At 48.6% G+C, this 18,382-nt stretch overlaps 1 protein-coding gene across 1 annotated transcript in view; it reads right to left on the reverse strand.

Annotated features, from left to right (window-relative positions):
* Positions 1-18,382, reverse strand: part of SLIT3 (slit guidance ligand 3) — a 582,494-nt gene that overhangs the window by 113,620 nt on the left and 450,492 nt on the right. The window contains exons 8-9 of the mRNA XM_032851770.1: positions 12,362-12,525; positions 3,049-3,190 (exon numbers count right to left, since the gene is read on the reverse strand). Of these exons, the coding sequence (XP_032707661.1) occupies positions 3,049-3,190; positions 12,362-12,525 (306 nt within the window). The remainder of the gene's footprint in view (positions 1-3,048; positions 3,191-12,361; positions 12,526-18,382) is intronic.

Consider the following 18,382-nt stretch of genomic DNA (forward strand, 5'->3'; position numbering starts at 1 on the left):
TGAATTCACCGTCTACACTCTTAAGAATCCGGTTGTTGTTTGCGGCTGTTTTTAGAAGCACTCTAGCTAGGTTGGTTATTCCCAGACTTTTAGATATCACAGGCTAGGTGGTTCCAGACCTTTTACTTTGCCAGTTAAGGTGCCCTGTGTGTTATATATGATACGTGTTTATACAGAGACATACATTGATAATTACATAATAATTACACATGTAATTACACACATATTTGTCATGGACTTGTGCGCAGGCACACAAGCATATGTATTCTGCCTTCAGTGGCCATCATTTCATAAGATAATGGGCATTTAAAAACAACAATAACAGAATAAGGGAGCCCAGGAATTTAAAATAAAGGATAGTCCTTTAAATTGACCAGTTTTGCGCAACAGAAAAACATCACATTGTTTTTGTTTTTCTCACTTTACCTCACATCAGGAAAAAGATATCAGTGATCAGAGAGCCTTTCAGAAATCGCTACACTAGTTTGTTAATATCCCTTTAAAAATTTGGTGTCCAGGTATGAAGTCAAGAGTCCAGGTATGGCTGGGTCTGCGCGGATCCTACCTCTGATGTGGACATCTGCACTTTCTCTCTCCCAGACACCTGAGCTCTGTGCCTGTGAGGCCCAAGTTGGAAGTGTAAAGATGGGGAGCAGAGAAGGGGCTGGTGAGAGTCAAGTTACCGCTTGACTACTAGACTGGCCTCTTTCATCAGGCTGTGGTTTGAGGAAAGATCTATGGTTGTCGGGGAGGGAAGATAAACCTGGCAGATGGAGGGAGAAAGGAACAAGCGGGGCAGAGAAAGAAAGCAAAGATCTATGGGAATCTGAAATAAGATGAACGTGGGCAAGAATTCTGTCTTGAACATCTGTCTTGGGAGAGCCAGAGTCCTACCCTGGCGTGGATGGAGAGGGAAGGTGGAGGTTCTTATGACAAGGAGCAAAGTGTTAACTGGGTGAAGAGGAAGATGGGGCTAGGACGGGAACTGGGAGGATCATGGGTAGGAGAGGGAGAGAAAGGGGGAATGAATTAGGGGAGGAAGATGAAGACAAGGGAAACAATATGGAAAGGAGAGAGCATAAGACCAGGAATAAAAGGAAATGGGAGAAGAAGAGATGCGAGGGGATGAACAGGAGAGGCATGGCGTCTAAGTGAGCTCCATGGAAGGAAGGGATCTCCAAGGCTAGAGTAATAGACCCTGAGGAGTGAAGGGAAATGGCAAAATGTGAAGTGAATTAATTGTTGGTTGTTGCTGAAAGGAAGACTGAAGGTTGAGAGAAGACCACACAAGGTGTGGGTGTCAGGACAAAAGGACACTTGACGGACTAGCTCCTGCCCATAGGAAGAGGTGCAGGCATGAGTTACGTCCCCCGGGGCTGGGGAAGAAAGTTTTAAAGGGAATTAGGGAAAAGCTGGTAAAACCAATGAAGAAAGAGGAATCTGAGTCTCCACTCTGGTAAATCATGTTTCTTTTCATCTCAACCAGGATGAAAGCAGAGTTCATAAAATGCTCCCCTGATCTGGCTCCACATTGCCTCTCTGATCTCATCCTCCAACACTCTCCCTTGTGTTTACCTCACTCCAGCAACACTGGCCTTCTGGTACAGCAGAAACACTCCTACCTCTGGACCTTTGCACGTGCTGTGCCCTCGACCTGCAATACTGTTCCTCCACATAGCCACTTTATTTTCTCCTCCCTACTTACTTTGAATCTTTTCCTTGTTTTATTTTCTCCACAGAAGTTACCCCCTTTGATCATATCCTATAATTTGCTTTGCTTTGGTTATTGCTTATTACCTCCCCCACCCCCCACTAGAATGCAAGCACCATAAAGGCAGAAATTTTATCTCTTTTATTCACTGATGCTCCTCAAGCACAGAAATGTGATTGGAACACAGTGGGCTAACAACACATGTTTGTTGAATGAACGTATGAATGGCTAGAAGAGTTAATGGGCCATCTATCAGACTAGAAGGGCATGCGTAGGAGGAGGAAGGGGGGAGGAGAGCAGCAGAGAGGCTAGGGGAATGTGTGTCTTATTTGGAGGATTTTATCCAATGGTATCTGGAGCAGGAGGGTTGTATCTCACTGTGTTTTTAATAAAGCCACCTAAAAGTGAAGGTAGAACATGAACACACTTGTGGTCATTTAATTTAGTGAGTCATTTCATTTAATGAGTGATCTTGACGTCGGTGTCGACTGACCCTCTACTCGATCCAGAATGAGAAACCGGCTATCATCTCATGCGCAGAGATTGAGCTATACAGTCAACCAATTTTTAGTGGAACTTTTAGTGGATCCGTGCACACACGTGGACACGCACAATCTTGTCTGTGTCACCTACAGACCGAGTCTAGAGGACAAGAATCTGATTTGAAATGATTAACAGTTCAGTCTCTTGTTCAGTTAATGGCAGCCATGAAATGAGTTCGTCGCTCGTGTACTTTCTGCCAACACTACCACACTGCACAGAGCACTTGCTCATGTGCCAGGGACCGAATTAAGCGCTTACGCGCTGTATTTCACTGTTTCCACAGTGACCCATGGATGATACTATAATTACCACATTTTTAAAGCTGAGAGAACTAGAGATGAAAGAGAGCAATTATGCTGCCCAAAGCCACACAGCTAGTGGAGGGTAGAGCTAGAAGGTGATCCCAGGGCGGCTCCAGGGAAGGGACTGGCAAACTCCCACCGTAAAGGGTCAGAGAGTACACGTAACGGGGCTGGGTGGGCTGTAGGTCACAACTACTCAATCCTGCCTTATGAGGACAGCCACCGACAATGCCTACACAATAGATGTGGATGTGTTCCAAGAAAATTTTATTCACAGAACTAAGTGTCGGAGTATTTGGACCCCTAGGCAGTTTGCTGACTGCCTTCTGGAAACTACCACACCTGGGAGAGCCTGGAAGGATAGCAAAGAGATTCCTGAGTGTTCTCCATAGTTAGCTCTGACAGGCCATCGTGCTGCCAGACCACTGGGGGACTGGCTGAGACGGAGAGGTAAACTCGCCAGGGACAGAGAGTGGCAGATGGGGCACTTACATTTCGACGATGCCCTCTGGCAAGTTGGCGGGGATCTCAGTCAAGCCCTTCCCTCGACAGTCCACGATGTTATTACTGCAAGTGCAGGCCGAGGGGCAGGAGATGGAGTTGGCATTGCAGGATGGAGGTTCTGAGTGCGGGCCTGTCGGGCAGGAACACAGTGGTCAGTCACGGCAGGGTCAGGAGCTGCCTGGCCTTCTGTGCCCCTTCACCACTCCCCAGCATTACCTGAAAAGCTACCTGAAACACTTCCGCCAGCTGACATCTCCCCTCAGCTGGGAGACACAGCTGCCCCTGGCTAAATATTTAGCCAAGGGGAGAGATTCTGACCTTGACCTGCTTCTGGACTGTCCCACCTGCTCTGTCATCCCATCAGCCTCGTCTTTCAGAGAAAGGGTTGCTCACAGAGTCAATCCCGCGTGAAAATATGCCACAGGAATGCAAACAGCATACGCTGGGACTACACTCTCAGCCCAATGTTTGAATGAACACCCACGTTCTTTGGCTTTTATTGGAGGACTGGATGCTGAACATAGACACATTTTCATTCTTTTCTCTAGAGGCTAGAACTCATGACTAAAACCAAGTGGGAGGAAAAAAGGCGTCAGAATTTCATTATTTGGGGCACTGATGTTGTCCAACTGTCAATAGTCACCAGCAGTGACAACATCTAAGACATTTTCAAACAGCTTGTATGTCCAGAGAATATGCAAACAAAACCTACCTCATTGGAAAAAATGGTAAATAAGTTACTACATATTTTGGAGTTAGTTTTTCGTTTTGAGGTGAGAACCGGTGTGAGTTTAAAGCAAAGTAGTAAAAACTCGAGTACATGGCATCTAAGGTGCTTACTTAGAATATCAAATGCAGAGAAGTACATATATTAGCCAACTAACTCAGGGTTCAAACAGTCACAAGCAGTGAATTCAGATGTTTTCAAGACCGAAAAACTTTCATGCTATCCCTATTTCTTCAAAGTAAGGAAAGAATCTCGAACCTGTGGTTAGTTTTCCAAATGACGACATTGTGGCCCAAAAAGTAGACTCAACCCCAAACCTCCTCAGGACTTTATATTCCACACTGGCTAGATCTAGTCAGCAGGGATGCTGTTAATGTCTTTACAGACCCCCAGCCCCAGAGCAGAGGGCCACGGGCTGGGTAAGCTCAGACCAACCCTGCAGATCTCCTTGCTGCTTGGACATAGGACTTCAGCTGGGAGCCCTTGGAAAGAGATGAAACATGAAACACAAAAATGTCAGCAGGGAAAAACTAATTTTGGTGTGGCCTCTGTTCACTGGAGAAGCCAAGTCTGGGAAGCCAGAGAGGGTCTGGCTACAGTGGTTTCATCAGAGACCAAGGGGGCCTACAGCAAATGTCTTTTCAGACGCTGAGACTCAAAGTGGAAGGCTCCCTCTCCACACTCCCTCTCCACACTCGACAGTCCCTGTGTCTGGGGCAGGCCCTTCTGCAAGGGCTCAAAGGAATGCAGAAGGCTTGATGTGGAACACTTACCTCGCTGGACAGTGTTAACTCAATAACCAAAGATTCTTATTTCCTTTGGCTCATCTCTCTCTTTCTCTCTCTCTCTCTCTCTCACACACACAGACACACACACATCAAATATTTTAAAATGTCCTCCTAGCAGGGACATTTGAGAAAATATTCTTATCAAGGGCACAAGGATTTCAAACTCTCCAGTGTTGCACTAGTGGATTTCATGGAGACCAGAAAAATGCCGGAGAGATGATGACTTATACCAAAGTCCCCAACTGGAACATTCTCTGAGAGAAGGGATACCAACTTAGTTTGAAACTGGAGAAGTTTCCCATTTCTGAGAAAAATGGCAATTCCAGAGAATCAGTCTGTGAGAGCCTCAGATCAGGAACAAGAATGCTGTGGCCCTGGAGTCCCACTGTCTCAATTTGAATCCTGGTTCTGTAATTTCATCCTTTTATCCTGGCCTCAGTTTTCCCCATCTGTGAAATGGGGGAAGATGACAATATTTATTTCATAGCATGGTTTTGTTGTGAAGGTAAAGGAAGCTAATGCATGTGAAATATTTAGAAGAATGCACGGCACGAAGTCAGAGTTTAGTACTGTTAGTTGTTATTATCATTACTATTAATGAGTCTGGCTCTGCCACTAATGGTCTGCAAGTCATAATGCTCCTCTGAGTTTTTTTGCTTTGATCTCAGTCAATAAGGAGTTTGGACTGCATGACTTCTGAAGTCCTTTCTGGATGGAAAGATTCATGACTCCTGGTTTTCAGAGGAAGAGAAGCAGGAGTAAGACACCCAACAGCACCTCTGCATCCCTGGCTCCACCACTTTGCAGGTAGTCAGGGGGTTCTATTGTGGGAAGTGCTCCCTCCCTCTCCCCACATGCAAGAGAGGCTGGGAGAGGCATGGCTTCAGGTGTCAGGGCTTTTGAAGTGCAGATCATGCTCCCCAAAGAAAAATGCCAGGCCTGGCCCTCCACATCCTGGGGCAAAGGGCACCTAACAAAGTCAGGGAGAGTCACACCCTGGGCACCTTCCTGCTTGGGCAAGTCAGGGGCTACACAGAAAGCTGAAGTCTGTGCCCTTGAACTTCCATCCACTAAGGCAGAGGGTATCAGATGGTTGCCCATCTTTTGATCTGTAAAAATATTACTTGGTTGGGGTGTGTCAGAAAGGGATGTCGGGGAGAAAGACAGTATAGTCAAGGGCTCATGTGGGCAACAGGAAGTTCTGAAATGGAGTCCCCCCACCCTCCAAATGCCCCTTTTGACATCTATGCTGAAATTAAATCTGTTTAAACCAGACCCAGGTTGTAGTCTGGAATCCCTCTGGGGATGAGCTAGGTCTTTCAGAGGGCGGCTTTCATTCTGCAGGCGGCATGTGCTACATTTGAAGGGATGTTGTCAAGGTAAAAAAAAAAAAAAAAAGCCTTTGAAAAAGATTCTGTAACCAGGTCACTAACAACACCTTTAATTATGAAGAGAGAAACAAAGGTAATTATAGCCTCTGTTGGCATCCTGGGCTGGCAGCTCCCAGGCAGGCATTCACATATGGTAAGGGTGTTATCCTCTTGTTGAAACAAACATGTCAGGTTTAAGATGGGGTTGAAAGATGGGTTCATTTCCCCTGGAAACCTTCCCCTCTGATCAATGTCCGATGGACTGAACCCACTTCCCTTTGAGCCTGGGAGTGCTGTGATGGCAGAAGTCCCTCCCCTTGGCTTTTGGTCTTTGGAGAGACGGCAACTAGCATGTAAATTCTATAAGGGCAGTGACCTGTTCTGTCTTCTGCCCTGTTCCATCCCCAGTGCCCAAAATAGGACTGAAACACAGAACAGGAACTCAGTAAACATACCTTGGGTGAGTAAAATGATGAACACATGGATAAAATTGGTGTAGAAGCCTGGCAGAGTGGGGGCTGAATGTCACCAAGCTATGTGTGTGTGGGGGGGCAAGCAATCCTTCTAGAAGGGTCCTGAGGGGAGGTCGCCTGAGTTCTGAGGGCCCTGGGCTCTGGTTGATAGGCTCCATCGTAGTGTGGAGGGATAGAGTGGCTATTAGGTGGATGGGACTTTCATGCCTGAAGTTCAGGTCTTTCTACCATAGCTCAGTGCCAGCAAAGGCCAACTGCCCAGTCCCCTGGGACTCCCTCTGAGCCTTGCTCACCTGCACAGGTAAGAGTGACCCAGGCTTCCCTTAGTTCTGTCAGCAAATCCCTCCCTCCCAGCCTCTCCTGTCCACATGCGATGGGGTTGGTGCAGGTGACAGTGGATTCCCAGGGGGACAAAGTGATGAAACACCCAGCTTTCTTCTGAGAAATTTTAGGAGTACTGTACAAGCTGGGAAGCAGAGAGGAATGAGAACAGAGTATTTTGATCAGGGTGGAAAGAGTCTCCACCTGTCTTTGAAGGGAGGGGCTGATCTGGGCCGGTGTCTGCCTACACACATGGGCCTGCTCCTGTTGTAGGAACATGTGCCTACGCCGCCCGCGAACGTTCACCGTCTCGAGCAAGCCTGCCTGCTGCTACCACCTCCTCCTCTTCCTGGCAAAGAAAGCAGTTTAAATCAGAGTGTAGTGATTCACTAGCACACAGAACCCCTGTAGTCCACGTTCGGAGATGTTTCGTGATGAACTTGGGAGAGCACATGAACTTGCTCTTTGTTTTTAAATGGGTTCCCAAACTATCTGCCCTGAGCACTCTTTCAGTGGGATGAAAATGTTGCTGCCTTGAGGTGGAAGGAAGTTCTCATCCAGAGCAGAGAGACGGGGAGATGGGCCAAGTACCTGTCTGCCCTCAGGGCTTGTCTCCCCTTTCTGAATCACTACTGGGAATTTCAATGTGGAACCAGAGCCCCCTTGGTGCCACACAAGGAGCAAACAGAGACATCCTGCCTTCTGGTGTCTCCTGACTCCTCAGATCGTGGTCTGATGTCTTGAGGGAGGGCAGGGCAGAATGAAGGGCAAGATGCTGGCCCTTCCCTGCTCTTCCCTGAAGGCCATCATGAGGCTGCTGCTTCCCGGTGCGGGGAGGGGGCCCGCAATGAGCACGAGGGCAGGAATGTGTCCCTGGCTAGCCCTGTCACGGGGAAGTGCCTGTGACAGCTGGCATGGACAGCGATCATGTCATCCTGTCTCTGCTGACTGCACCACACCCCCTCCGGTCTGAGAAAGGAGGAGGAGGAGTGATGACTGGGGAGACTGGCTCCTGCTGGCTACCTCCTCAACTTTGTTCTTCTACTCAGCATCGTGCCAAAAGGGGAAAGTCCTAACTCGTGCCCAAATGAGTGGGGCAAAGGTCACCAAACTTCAGACCTAAAAAGGGTCACAGAGATGGTGAGGAAACCATCCCTTGGAGGAGAGTACTTGCCCAGGGACACAATGGTGGCCAAACTAAGAATGATGTCATTCTCATAATACCAGCTAGGGCTTAGGGACAGTTTCCTATGTGCCCCATATTTCATCCAGTGCTTTGCGGGCATGATCTCACTGGGTTCTCACAAAATCTGTGATACAGGTTCTAATATTATTCTTATTACTTCCATTATACCGATGAGGAAAGGGAAGAATAAGGAGGTCAGGCAAACTGTTCAAGATCATGGAGCCAGTGAATGACAAAGTTCTAAAATTTGTCCAGTGTTCTTTGTACCATGTCGTCTACCAAAAAGACACCCAACGCCTGTCTTTATTGCCATGATACTGAAAACCGTAAGAGTCTGGCAATCTCAGGAGGTAGGAAGAGGAAGCTCAGGGGCCAAGACACAGACTGTGTAAGCTATGCTGGAGATGGCGGGACACTCTTGTTAGAGCTGTGTTTATTCCTTTCTGTCTTTAAAGGGACTCCCACCCAGCAGAGTGCACAGAACTGAAAAATCCAATGGCCTCATGAGCATGTGGAAATAAATTAATTCCCGCATTCAAATTAAGCATCCCTGTTGGCCTCTGGCCTTTCAAAAGCCAACAACAGACTGCAATGACAATGGGGCTTGAGCAATTATGATGAGAATATAAATGAATGTGATTTAAATACCAGAGGCATGATAATTTTAGGAATGGCTAAATAAACCTAATAATCTCATTCTTGCAATGTCCAATTAGGGTGTTTTAATTAAAACCTCCTAAGGAGATGGGCGGCTAGTCATGGCTTACCTTAATTATCTTTATACTTAGTAACTAGTCCCAAATTAAAAAAAAAAAAAAGGGAAGGAAGGGGAAAGTGTCTTGTTTCCAGGGAGATATGCCTATTTCATTTTTAATAATAAATGAGGAAGGATTTCTTGAGAGGCTTTTAAGAGCAAGTATTGTTCTAGGCATTGGGGCACCTGAAAAATGTCTAATGTGAGCCTTTCGTACTAGAAGACAAGACTGACCTTCAGGAAAGAGTATCTCACCCTCAAAGACTATGCAGAGGTTAAGTGTGAAACAGGTGGACAAACCAATGAATACAAAGATGTCTAAAGGAAAGAGATAATTGACTCAAGGGGTCAAATATTTAACTAATACCCTTGAATTACAAATTGTGACCAGTAGAAACTTTTTCAGATTAAGGAACCAGAAAATTAATGCATGGAAGATAAACCCTAGAGCTTAAACCCCAACATAAACCCTTTAGGTAAGGATGGGCTAAAACCCAGAACTTGGAATGCACATGAGTCCAGTAATGGCCAAAGTAGAACCTTTTCTCTGGCCTGTTCTTATGAACTCAATAAAGTCCCAGTCCCGTTCAGGCAACAAGCAGCAGGGACCACAGCCTCTTCTAGTCCTAGGGCCCTGACCCTCTTCTTAACAACAACAAAAAAATTCACAGAGGAATCCTTGCAGCAGTGGCTGAAGGAAACCAAGCAGTCCAACTGTATACCTGAGAAAATGTTAATAAGAAATAAAATACAGTCTCCCACCCTTTGAAAAATTCCTAGATGTCTCCTTAGAGGAAGAAATAAATACCTTCAATCGGAAGGGTAGGTTGACAGAGGAGATGAATTTGGCCAAAGTGCCCTGCTAGCCAATTTCTGGGTTAGCTGGAGTGATAAGGCGCCCGCTGCCAGCAATCCTGGGGAGAAGAAGCCTGGCTCCCGTCGGCTGGATTTCATTCTCAGGGAGATAGCGGGGACTTCAACAGGCAGGGCCCGCCTAGGTTGAGCGAGATAAAGCTCTTTCCTGTCTCTGGAGTCATGTGTTGAGTGAATTTTTTGATATGGCTTAAGGGCCCCGGAGGTTTTCTGACGCTTCCCTGACAGGGGCCACTGGTAATGAAGCTACACGCAGGGATGGCTTATTGGTGCCCGGGCCTTTTTCTCTCCCAAGCAGATGACCTCTAGCTTCATGGAGATGCTCTTGCTCCTGCCTCTCTCCACGGAAGTCCTCCTCCGGGGGGTCACCGGGGGAAGAGCCTAAACAAGTAACACTGATGGCTTCGCAGTCTACAACCGATGGGGTCAGATTCCTACCAAACGGCCACACGCGGGTGCCCTGTGGGCTCCGCCACGGGTGGAGCCCGCACTCTACCCAGTGGATGTTGGGGTGGGGGACGGTCGGTGCGTGAAAGCAGCCCTCCGCGTTGGCCTCCTGAGTGTGCACACATGGGGTCTTGCTCCGCGAGGCTTCCTCTGCCATCCCCCGAACATAGCCTCACAAACTACCTTTAACAGTTATTGAAGAGGTTGAACCTTCTGGAGGAGATGTTCCTCCCGCACCCCCACTAAGATGGCGGCGCTTCCTTCGTCGGGGACAGTCAATTCAGCCAACCATGACATCTGACTTGGACCCTCAAGGAAGGCAACCCCCTGCGCAGCATTCTGTTTTTAACCCATGAGAGCCTGGAGAGCCTCCAAGAATCCCTCCCGCAGAGGGCTTCCCACCCTGAATTTCCCACAGTACATTTCTCCTATGAGGGGTGCAGGTGAACGGTGCATTCATGTCTGGAGCCTGTGGGCCAGATGCTTATATCCTCAGAAAACACCCAGCTTCGTCCTTCCAAGTGTGAGGGATCACCACGAGCCCTGGGCTTAATGGATATAAACAGGGGAGGCAACAGGGTCGCTCGTACTGAACCGTTAACCCGCCTGCTAGATCCAGCCTTTTAGAAGCAGGGAGGTTTAGGGCACGAGCACATCCAGGACCTGGGAGGGTCAGCCTCTCTCCCTGACCAGGATCCAGGGTTTGGATCCTGATGGTGACAGTGACAGGGAAGCAAGCTGCCCCTCCTTGGTCGGGAAGGTGCTTTCCTGACGAGGTGGTACGCGTGTTGGCGCGGAGCGTCAGCCTGGCACCCACCGGTAATGATGTGTTTTCACGTTCTCTCTAATTAGTTTTTCTCACTAGCTCTTGGATGACTCCTGCACTCTATAATTATTTCTTTCACTGGCACTTATGCTGATATTGTACTCTTTGCCTAATAATTACTATAATTATAGTCAGTGTATGTGAGTTGGGTGCCTGTGTGATAAACGGTTTTATTATATGTGTTTGACGGGAAGTGATTTCTAAGTGGGCGTCTATAGGAAATTATTAAGGTGCTGCTCTGAGACATGTTAAAATGTTTTTGGATAATAAATAACTTGATGAAGTAGTAACATGACAAGAGAGAGCAGGAGGGAGCACGAGATGAAGTTGAATTAAAAAAAAAAAAATCGTCCGTTGCCAATGCCGCCTAAGAGCAGAAGGGGGCCGGTTTGCACTACTGGCTGGGTTGGGGACCTGCAGCACACGTGGGGCTCAAGCTGCCTTCAATTCTGAAAACAGCAATGGTCAAGAAATGTCAGGGGTACACTTCCTTCCCTCCCACCCCAGTGCTGAGATCCCTCTCCTTCCTCCTTCCTTTAGGCCGACCCCCTAAGATCAGCTTTCAGAGACCACTGGGCTCCCATTTCGGGATTGGGTTCCTGGAAATCAGGGATGCCTCTGTGAGAGACTCAACTGAATACTTTCTGTTTTTGAGGAAATTCAGGGATTGGCTCTCCTTCTTTGCCACCAGAAGAAGAGAGGGGGTGGGAATGGAAGGTGTCAATGAGAAGTAAAAACAAATAAGCAAACTTGGAATTGAGGACTTGGTTTAAAAGCCACTACATCCTCTGGGAAGATCTTCTCGGGTCGCTCAGCCATCTCCCGTCCCTGGAGGTCTGCGTTGCCTTCCGTCCTGTGCACAGTTCTGTTTCCTGTACTAGATACTCTGTGCTTCTATTACACTTCAGTTACCCACAGATCAAACTTTGCTGTTGGCTCAACGCACTTTGTGGGTCCACTAAACTATAAAAATTAAGCTCCACTTACTAGCTCTCACCAAAGTGCTGAGTATTATGCTAAGGGCTTTCTCTGCATTATTTTCATTTAATCCTCCCACCCATCTCTAGAGTTACATACTATGATTTTTCCATTTTGCAGATGTGCGGTAATTTGCCAAAGTCACACACTACTGAGGGGCAGAGCTAGGGTTTCCAGCCAAGCAGGCTGACCCCCACCACCTCCACTCACTTGCCTCTCAATTTCTATGAGCAGTTAGATAATAGGTAAGTGTTTAGGAAATGCTAAACAATGCACTAACACATGTTAAGTTTCTTAGCATCGATGGACTATGAAGCTCAACAGAAAGTGATTCATGACTTCGTTGAGCAGTTTCTTTTACTAGATGACAAGAGCTTCTTTCTCAGGACTCTAGTCAGGGCGCCCCAGAGTCCAGGGGACTGTGCGGTGCTGGGGAACCTAAGGAGATTCCACGCCCAGGTCTGGGCTGGGTGTGGGCTCGTGCCCGCAATGATGTCAGAGTGGGCTCGGCGGTGCGTGGGTCACAGCACAGAGGAGAGAGGGGCGGGGCAAGCTCACCTGGACACACGTACTCCTTCTTCTGCACATCTGCCACGTTGAAGCCTCTCAGGTGCACAGGAGCCATGCAGAGTGTGAACTGGCCAACTGTCCGCCGCTGTCGCAGCCAATCCGAGAGCCAGGCCAGGTGGCAGTCACAGTACAGGTGATTGGAGTGGAGGCGCCTGGGAAAGGGAGGGACAGAGGTAAGACGCTGTCATGGCCTGAAGTGAACATAGCAGGCCAAACTTCCGTGCCCCTTTGCCCGGTGTGATAATCCTCAGGAGCCCCGGGAAGCATTTCCCTCTGCACTCGTGAGTTACCACGGGAGCCTCAGCCCTTTATTGCCAAACCACAAATGACTGTTATCTTCACGTGCAGGCCACATCCGATGGATACCTCTGGGGTTCTGAGCAAGTCCCCATTTCTTAATAGTAATTCCCCTTTTTTTTTTCCCCACTCAAGAAAGCCTCAGCATGTAGAAGGAGGAAAAGTGATGTTACTAAAGCAACGGTTCAGATGCCAGTCAAACGTCCAAAGAGGTGACCTGGTTGCAGATTTTAGGACTATAGTTAGCCTGGGCTCTCAATGGCCTGAAACGGCTCCGCAGTCTCAATGCCTCAGTCTATAGTGGCACTGTGGCCAAGACCTGCCATCGCCTTCACTCTTTCTCCTGCATTTCCTCCCTACAGTGAATGAAACCCCCACCCCCATCCCAGGAATACTGGGAGGCTTGTGTGCACTGGCCCAGGGAGCAGGGCATGCCGGGAAGGGTCCTTTCTGTAGGAGGCATCTTTTCTGCATCCACCCCATTAAAAGATTTTATATACTTGACAAAAAGAGGGAGAGAGAGAGAGAGAGAGAGATGGAGGAAGCAGGCACAGCAGCAGGTAGAGGGAGAGAGAGAAGCAGGTTCCCTGCCGAGCAGGGATCCTGAGGGGGCTCTATCTCAGGAGCCACTGATCATGACCTGAGCTGAAGGCAGACACTTAACTGACTGAGCCACCCAGGTGACCCTACCCACCTCCATTTAAATAAGGAGCTGCCCATGGCAGACTCCTGGAGCCCACTGCAATGTCTCCACAGTGCCCTCTTCCTCTTCTCAAGTTCAATTCCACCAGGTATATTTGCTATTCTGGTTCAGGTGCCCCTGGAAAAAACCCTCCTAGCCAGTTCCGGGACTCTGTGGCTTTCCCCCTCCAGTAGCTGTGATTCCAGATCAATTTCTTGCCTCTGAGTGATTAAGAGTTGCTAGAGGGATCTGCATGTTCTACTTCTGAAAGGAATCCCATATGGTTAAATAACTTGAATTTACCTTCCATTAATTGAGGGGCGAACTAAAGATATCTAGGGGTTTCTACAGGTTCTTTCCTAAGGTTTTGCTATCGGGGGCTTCCAATTTCCATATTCCCCACAACCCTAGGTCATTAGAAGTGGTGGTGTTAAGTTTTAGTCACATCAGCTTATCACACACTTGGGTTTCTGCTGCGGAATTTCAAGCGCCCAATCCTGGACATGCTAATCAGCCAGTAGTATCTTCAGACTTTCAAGTACTCTGTGTCAAGTTGATTATCATTGAGTGGCGGCCTGAATCAGTGGCTTGGCTACCTCCATGCCTGAAATGGAGAGCTCTGAAGGGCTCTTGACTACACTCCACTGAGCATAAAGTCAGCATTGCTCAGCATTGGCCACGTGCAACCAACTGGAGGGGCGTGCCAGCAGAGCCTTCCTGCCATGGTGTGGGTGCAAACCTCGGGCAGGCCAGGGCCACCCGGAGCCTCAACAGCCTCAGGGGGTTCCAGATCCCATCATTTCTGACCAACTAAATGAACCCATGCCCATGCAGAATATAATTCTTTTTTTCTGCTAAAAATTTTTAAAAATATTTTTATGATTTTTTGTTTCCAAATGATTAATTTTGATGTTGCGATGTTCTTGTGGATTTCAGAGTCAATACTTTAAAGTTGAACACATTTTCAGAGGCTCCACAGCCCAAGATCCTGTGCCTGAAATGGGCCCCAAGCAATTCTCCCCTTTGAGTTTCAAAGCTCAGACCCCTATGCCGCTTCCTCTTCATCTGGAGTTTCAGAAAGAGGTGCCGCCGGTGGGAAAGGGTAGGGGAGGCACAATCTTAAAATAGGGGAAGAACATGAAGGAGATGAGGGAATTCCTTTTCTATCCTGGGCCTTCTTGGAAAATTTCAGCATGCGTGAAAATGATCTGCTTCCTGACCTATCAGTGAGCTGTAGAGAGAGACAGACAGATGGACAGGAGGGAGAGAGAGAGAGGAAGAGGAGCAAGAGAGAGAAGGGATGGGGTGTTGGCTCTGTGGCCGGAAAGAGACCACTGGTATAAAGACTGCCGAGGAAAATGGCGACAGTGACAAGTGACGGTGTCAGTGACAAGGTAGAGCAAAGGCAGGTCACAGTGCCAGCATAGGCTGGAGTGCTGGGAGACTTCTGTGCGTCCGGAGGATCAGAGCCTTCTAAAGAGAGTCTGGCTTCAATGAGGAAAGGCGGTTGCCTTCTTTGGCAGTGACGTACAAAAGCTGAGCAAACAGGGATTCCTATGAAGGGCGGAAAATGGGTCCACAAGGTAGATCAATGTCAACGACTTCCCATCAGTTCCCATCAGGCGTAAGAGATCAATGGAATGGCTAAAGTGAGGTTTAGGTCAGTCAGATCCTTATTAAGCAGATTAATTTCTGGGAGACTGAAAATGTTGGAGGTTTTCCTTTTGGAAGATGATGTTAGGTTGGTTCTTTCTCAACCCCTGTAAGGCGGCCCCAATCTACCTTCTCTTCCTTACCTTCCTCCAGATGGTTCCTAACCCTTTGTCTGCCTTTGTGGGGACTGTTCCACTTCCAAGAGGGACCATGGAAAACTGGTGACCAAAACAGACCTAGAATCCACCTAAAGGCTCTTGCCAAAAGTCTAGAGCAGTAGATGGGCTCAGATCCTCCCACCTGCCTTAGAATTTTTTTTTTTAAGATTTTATTTATTTATTTGACAGAGATCATAAGTAGGCAGAGAGGCAGGCAGAGAGAGAGGAGGAAGCAGGCTCCCCGCTGAGCAGAGAGCCCGATGTGGGGCTTGATCCCAGGACCCCGGGATCATGACCTGAGCCGAAGGTAGAGGCTTTAACCCACTGAGCCACCTAGGCACCCCCTGCCTTAGAATTTTAACCGCTGGGAGTGCTGGCAGAGTCGAGCCGGGCAGACTCTTCCAAGCTCCAGCCTTTCAAACCATGTTTGGGAGATCAAATTGAGGAGTATCACCCCAAATACTACTATTGAAAGGAAAGTTATCACATCGATCAGGAAACGTGAGCCTGGACACTGCCAGGAGTATTCCTAATCTCCTCAAGTGGGAAGAAAAATTATTTTATTTCCTTTTCATGACTTTGGTGAATTGGGATGGCAGTGATCTGGGGGAAGGTGGCCTCCAGTGGCCTTTCAGGCCTTCCTCGGCTCCTCTGCTTTTGTTTCTGCTGAATGGAACGAGCTCAGGCTCTGATGTCAAATTGCCCAGATCTGACACTGGCTCTGCGCTTTTCCGACTCTGACTTTGGCCAGTGATTGAACTCGGGGCCTCAGTGCTATGATCTATAAAGTGGGGATTATTAATGGTGCCCCTTCCCAGGGCTGTTGTGAGGACTGGAACGGTTCATGAGAAGGACTCAACACAAGGCCCTGCACACTATGAGCCATCAAAGGAATGTGTGCAGCCACTACTGCCGTGAGGGCACTGGCTCCACACTTCCGTCTCCTCCCAGCCCAGAGCCCTCCCTGTACAGGGTGCCATTTCTTACTTAGACACCAAGGCATCAAGGCGCCGAGGTGGTTCCTGCATGCATTTCTACGATCTTCTGCTGATGGAAACCCCACATCCCATGTTGGCAAATCCACCTCCACAGAAGATAAGGTGAATGCATACAAATGCCAATTTGTAAAAGGTGCCTTTTAGCCACAGGCGCTAAATTAAATTTCCAGCAAATCCTTTTAGAGAGGGTCAGTGTTCATTTTCTATAAAATGTGGCTTTCTGAATTAAATATAAAAGCTTTCCTTTAGAAATCCCATTTATGACTTCCTTCCTCGCTCCTCTTCCCCCCTTCCCCCGCCCCCCGTCTCCCCCCCCCCCACTTTAATTACAGTGAAGGGGGATTAGTCAGTGCAAGTCTCTGGGGAGTTCTGTACAGAGCCGTCTCTGAAATTAAACTAAAGAGAAAGTGGCAGCAGGCACGGAGCAAAGAGAACAGACGAGATTGATTGATTGATCTCAACTCATCAGATGAGTGCTCGGGACCGCAGGGAAGGATGACAACAGAAACAAGAAGACCCTCCTCCACCCTCCTTTCCCATCCGAGGCCGCCAAACAAGGCACCTGAGAGCCAGACCCAGCTCCCCAGGGGCCCCGTCCCGTGGACGCAGCCCAGCCTCTGTTACTGCTGCTCCTAGATGGAGAACAGCAAGAGGGAAGCCGAAGTCACAGAGAAGGAGCCACAGGGACTGGACTGCGGGTTTCTGCAGGGGAGGGTCCTTTTTCTTCTATTCCGCCAGCCCATGTAGGGTGAGGCAGGCCCTGCACCAGGAGGCTTGCTTTCAGCTTTCAGGCCAGAAGCCCCGGGCACGCTCCTCAGTAGCTCATCTGTAGCTTGCCGTGGCCTTTGAGGTGGTCTTTGAAGATCCCCATGGTTTCTCCTTAAAACCCCATGACTGCACCATCCCATTTCAAAGGGCAAGGAAAAGGCTAGATTTTCTTGGTGGACTGATGCTATCGCATGAGGGGTCGGAAGGGAGAAATGGGGAGCAATGAGGGACACTGGGCTTGGATGCTTCTTTGCAGTGACCAGTGTCTGTTGAGTGGACCTCATGACACACCTGCGAGAGTACCTCATTCTCGCCACTGTGAGACAAGCACTTACAAACTCCCTGTCCTTGCAGGGCAGAGAGAGGAAGAAACTTGCCCAGAGTCAGAGGCAGTCAGAGCTCGCCTTTACACTCAGGTCTGCCCAGGGAGCTCCCTGCTGTTCCCTCACACAGGGCTCCACTGTTCTCTGCTTCATTCCCTGCCCAACCCCCACCCCACCCTGATTAGGTCACTTTCTCACTCACGCAGGGGTTCTCAAACATTATGAGCATCAGAATCTCCCTGGGGGCTTGTTACAACCCGATGGCTGGCCCCACCCCCACAGATTCCGATTCCTTGGGTCTAATCTCATTCCATGATGCTGATGCTGCCGGTCCAGGGACCCAACTTCGGGAACCACTGCTCTACGGATTTTTAAATCCCTGTGGATCCCATGTTGCTCAGGGGCCACTGATGAGCTGGTTGCTTGGAACTTTCAGCGCAGATTGCTGGATAGAGTGACGGTAATAGTAATAGTCAACATCATTTATCATTCACTCCTTGCCAGGCACTCCTCGTACCTCTTCTCATCTGATCCTCTCCAGCGCCCCCATTTTTAGAAGGAACAGAGGTCCTGGAGCTAACAAAGGGAACAGCAGAAATTCCAGCTCGATGCCTTGGCCCCACATGTATTTAACTGAAAGCTCTTGGGGGCTGGCTCTCCACTATTACTGTAAAGCACACGCTGGTGAAGTGCACCAACGCAAGGAAACCATGCCTGTGAACCCCTACGGAAAGGCCAATGTATTCCATTTGCAGAGAAACTTACAAAAGGCGTTCTGGTTGAGAGGAGAGGGGAACTCCCCGGGTAATAAAGGCACTGGAACTGCTCTCCACATGGGGTGTTCTGGGAAGATTTGCTTTGTGAGTACACGGAAAAGGAAAGCTAGAGCCTACCCCAAAATTAACGGTCAAGAACAAGTTCCTGTATCCTACCAGAATATCATCAAGGGAGTAGGGCACTCTGTTGGGTGTGGGACACGAGGATGGGGAGAAGGTGGGATTAAGGCTCCCACTCTGCCACGGGACACAGAGGGGAAAACATGACCACGGTGCTATGACAGAACTGACAATGGCAGGTGACATCAGCTCAGGAGACACCGAATCATTACATCCCAGTTAGCCATGTTCTGT

This window comes from Lontra canadensis, unplaced genomic scaffold (assembly GCF_010015895.1).
Source record: "Lontra canadensis isolate GAN:19392208 unplaced genomic scaffold, GSC_riverotter_1.0 scaffold5, whole genome shotgun sequence".
NCBI classification, from domain to species: domain Eukaryota; kingdom Metazoa; phylum Chordata; class Mammalia; order Carnivora; family Mustelidae; genus Lontra; species Lontra canadensis.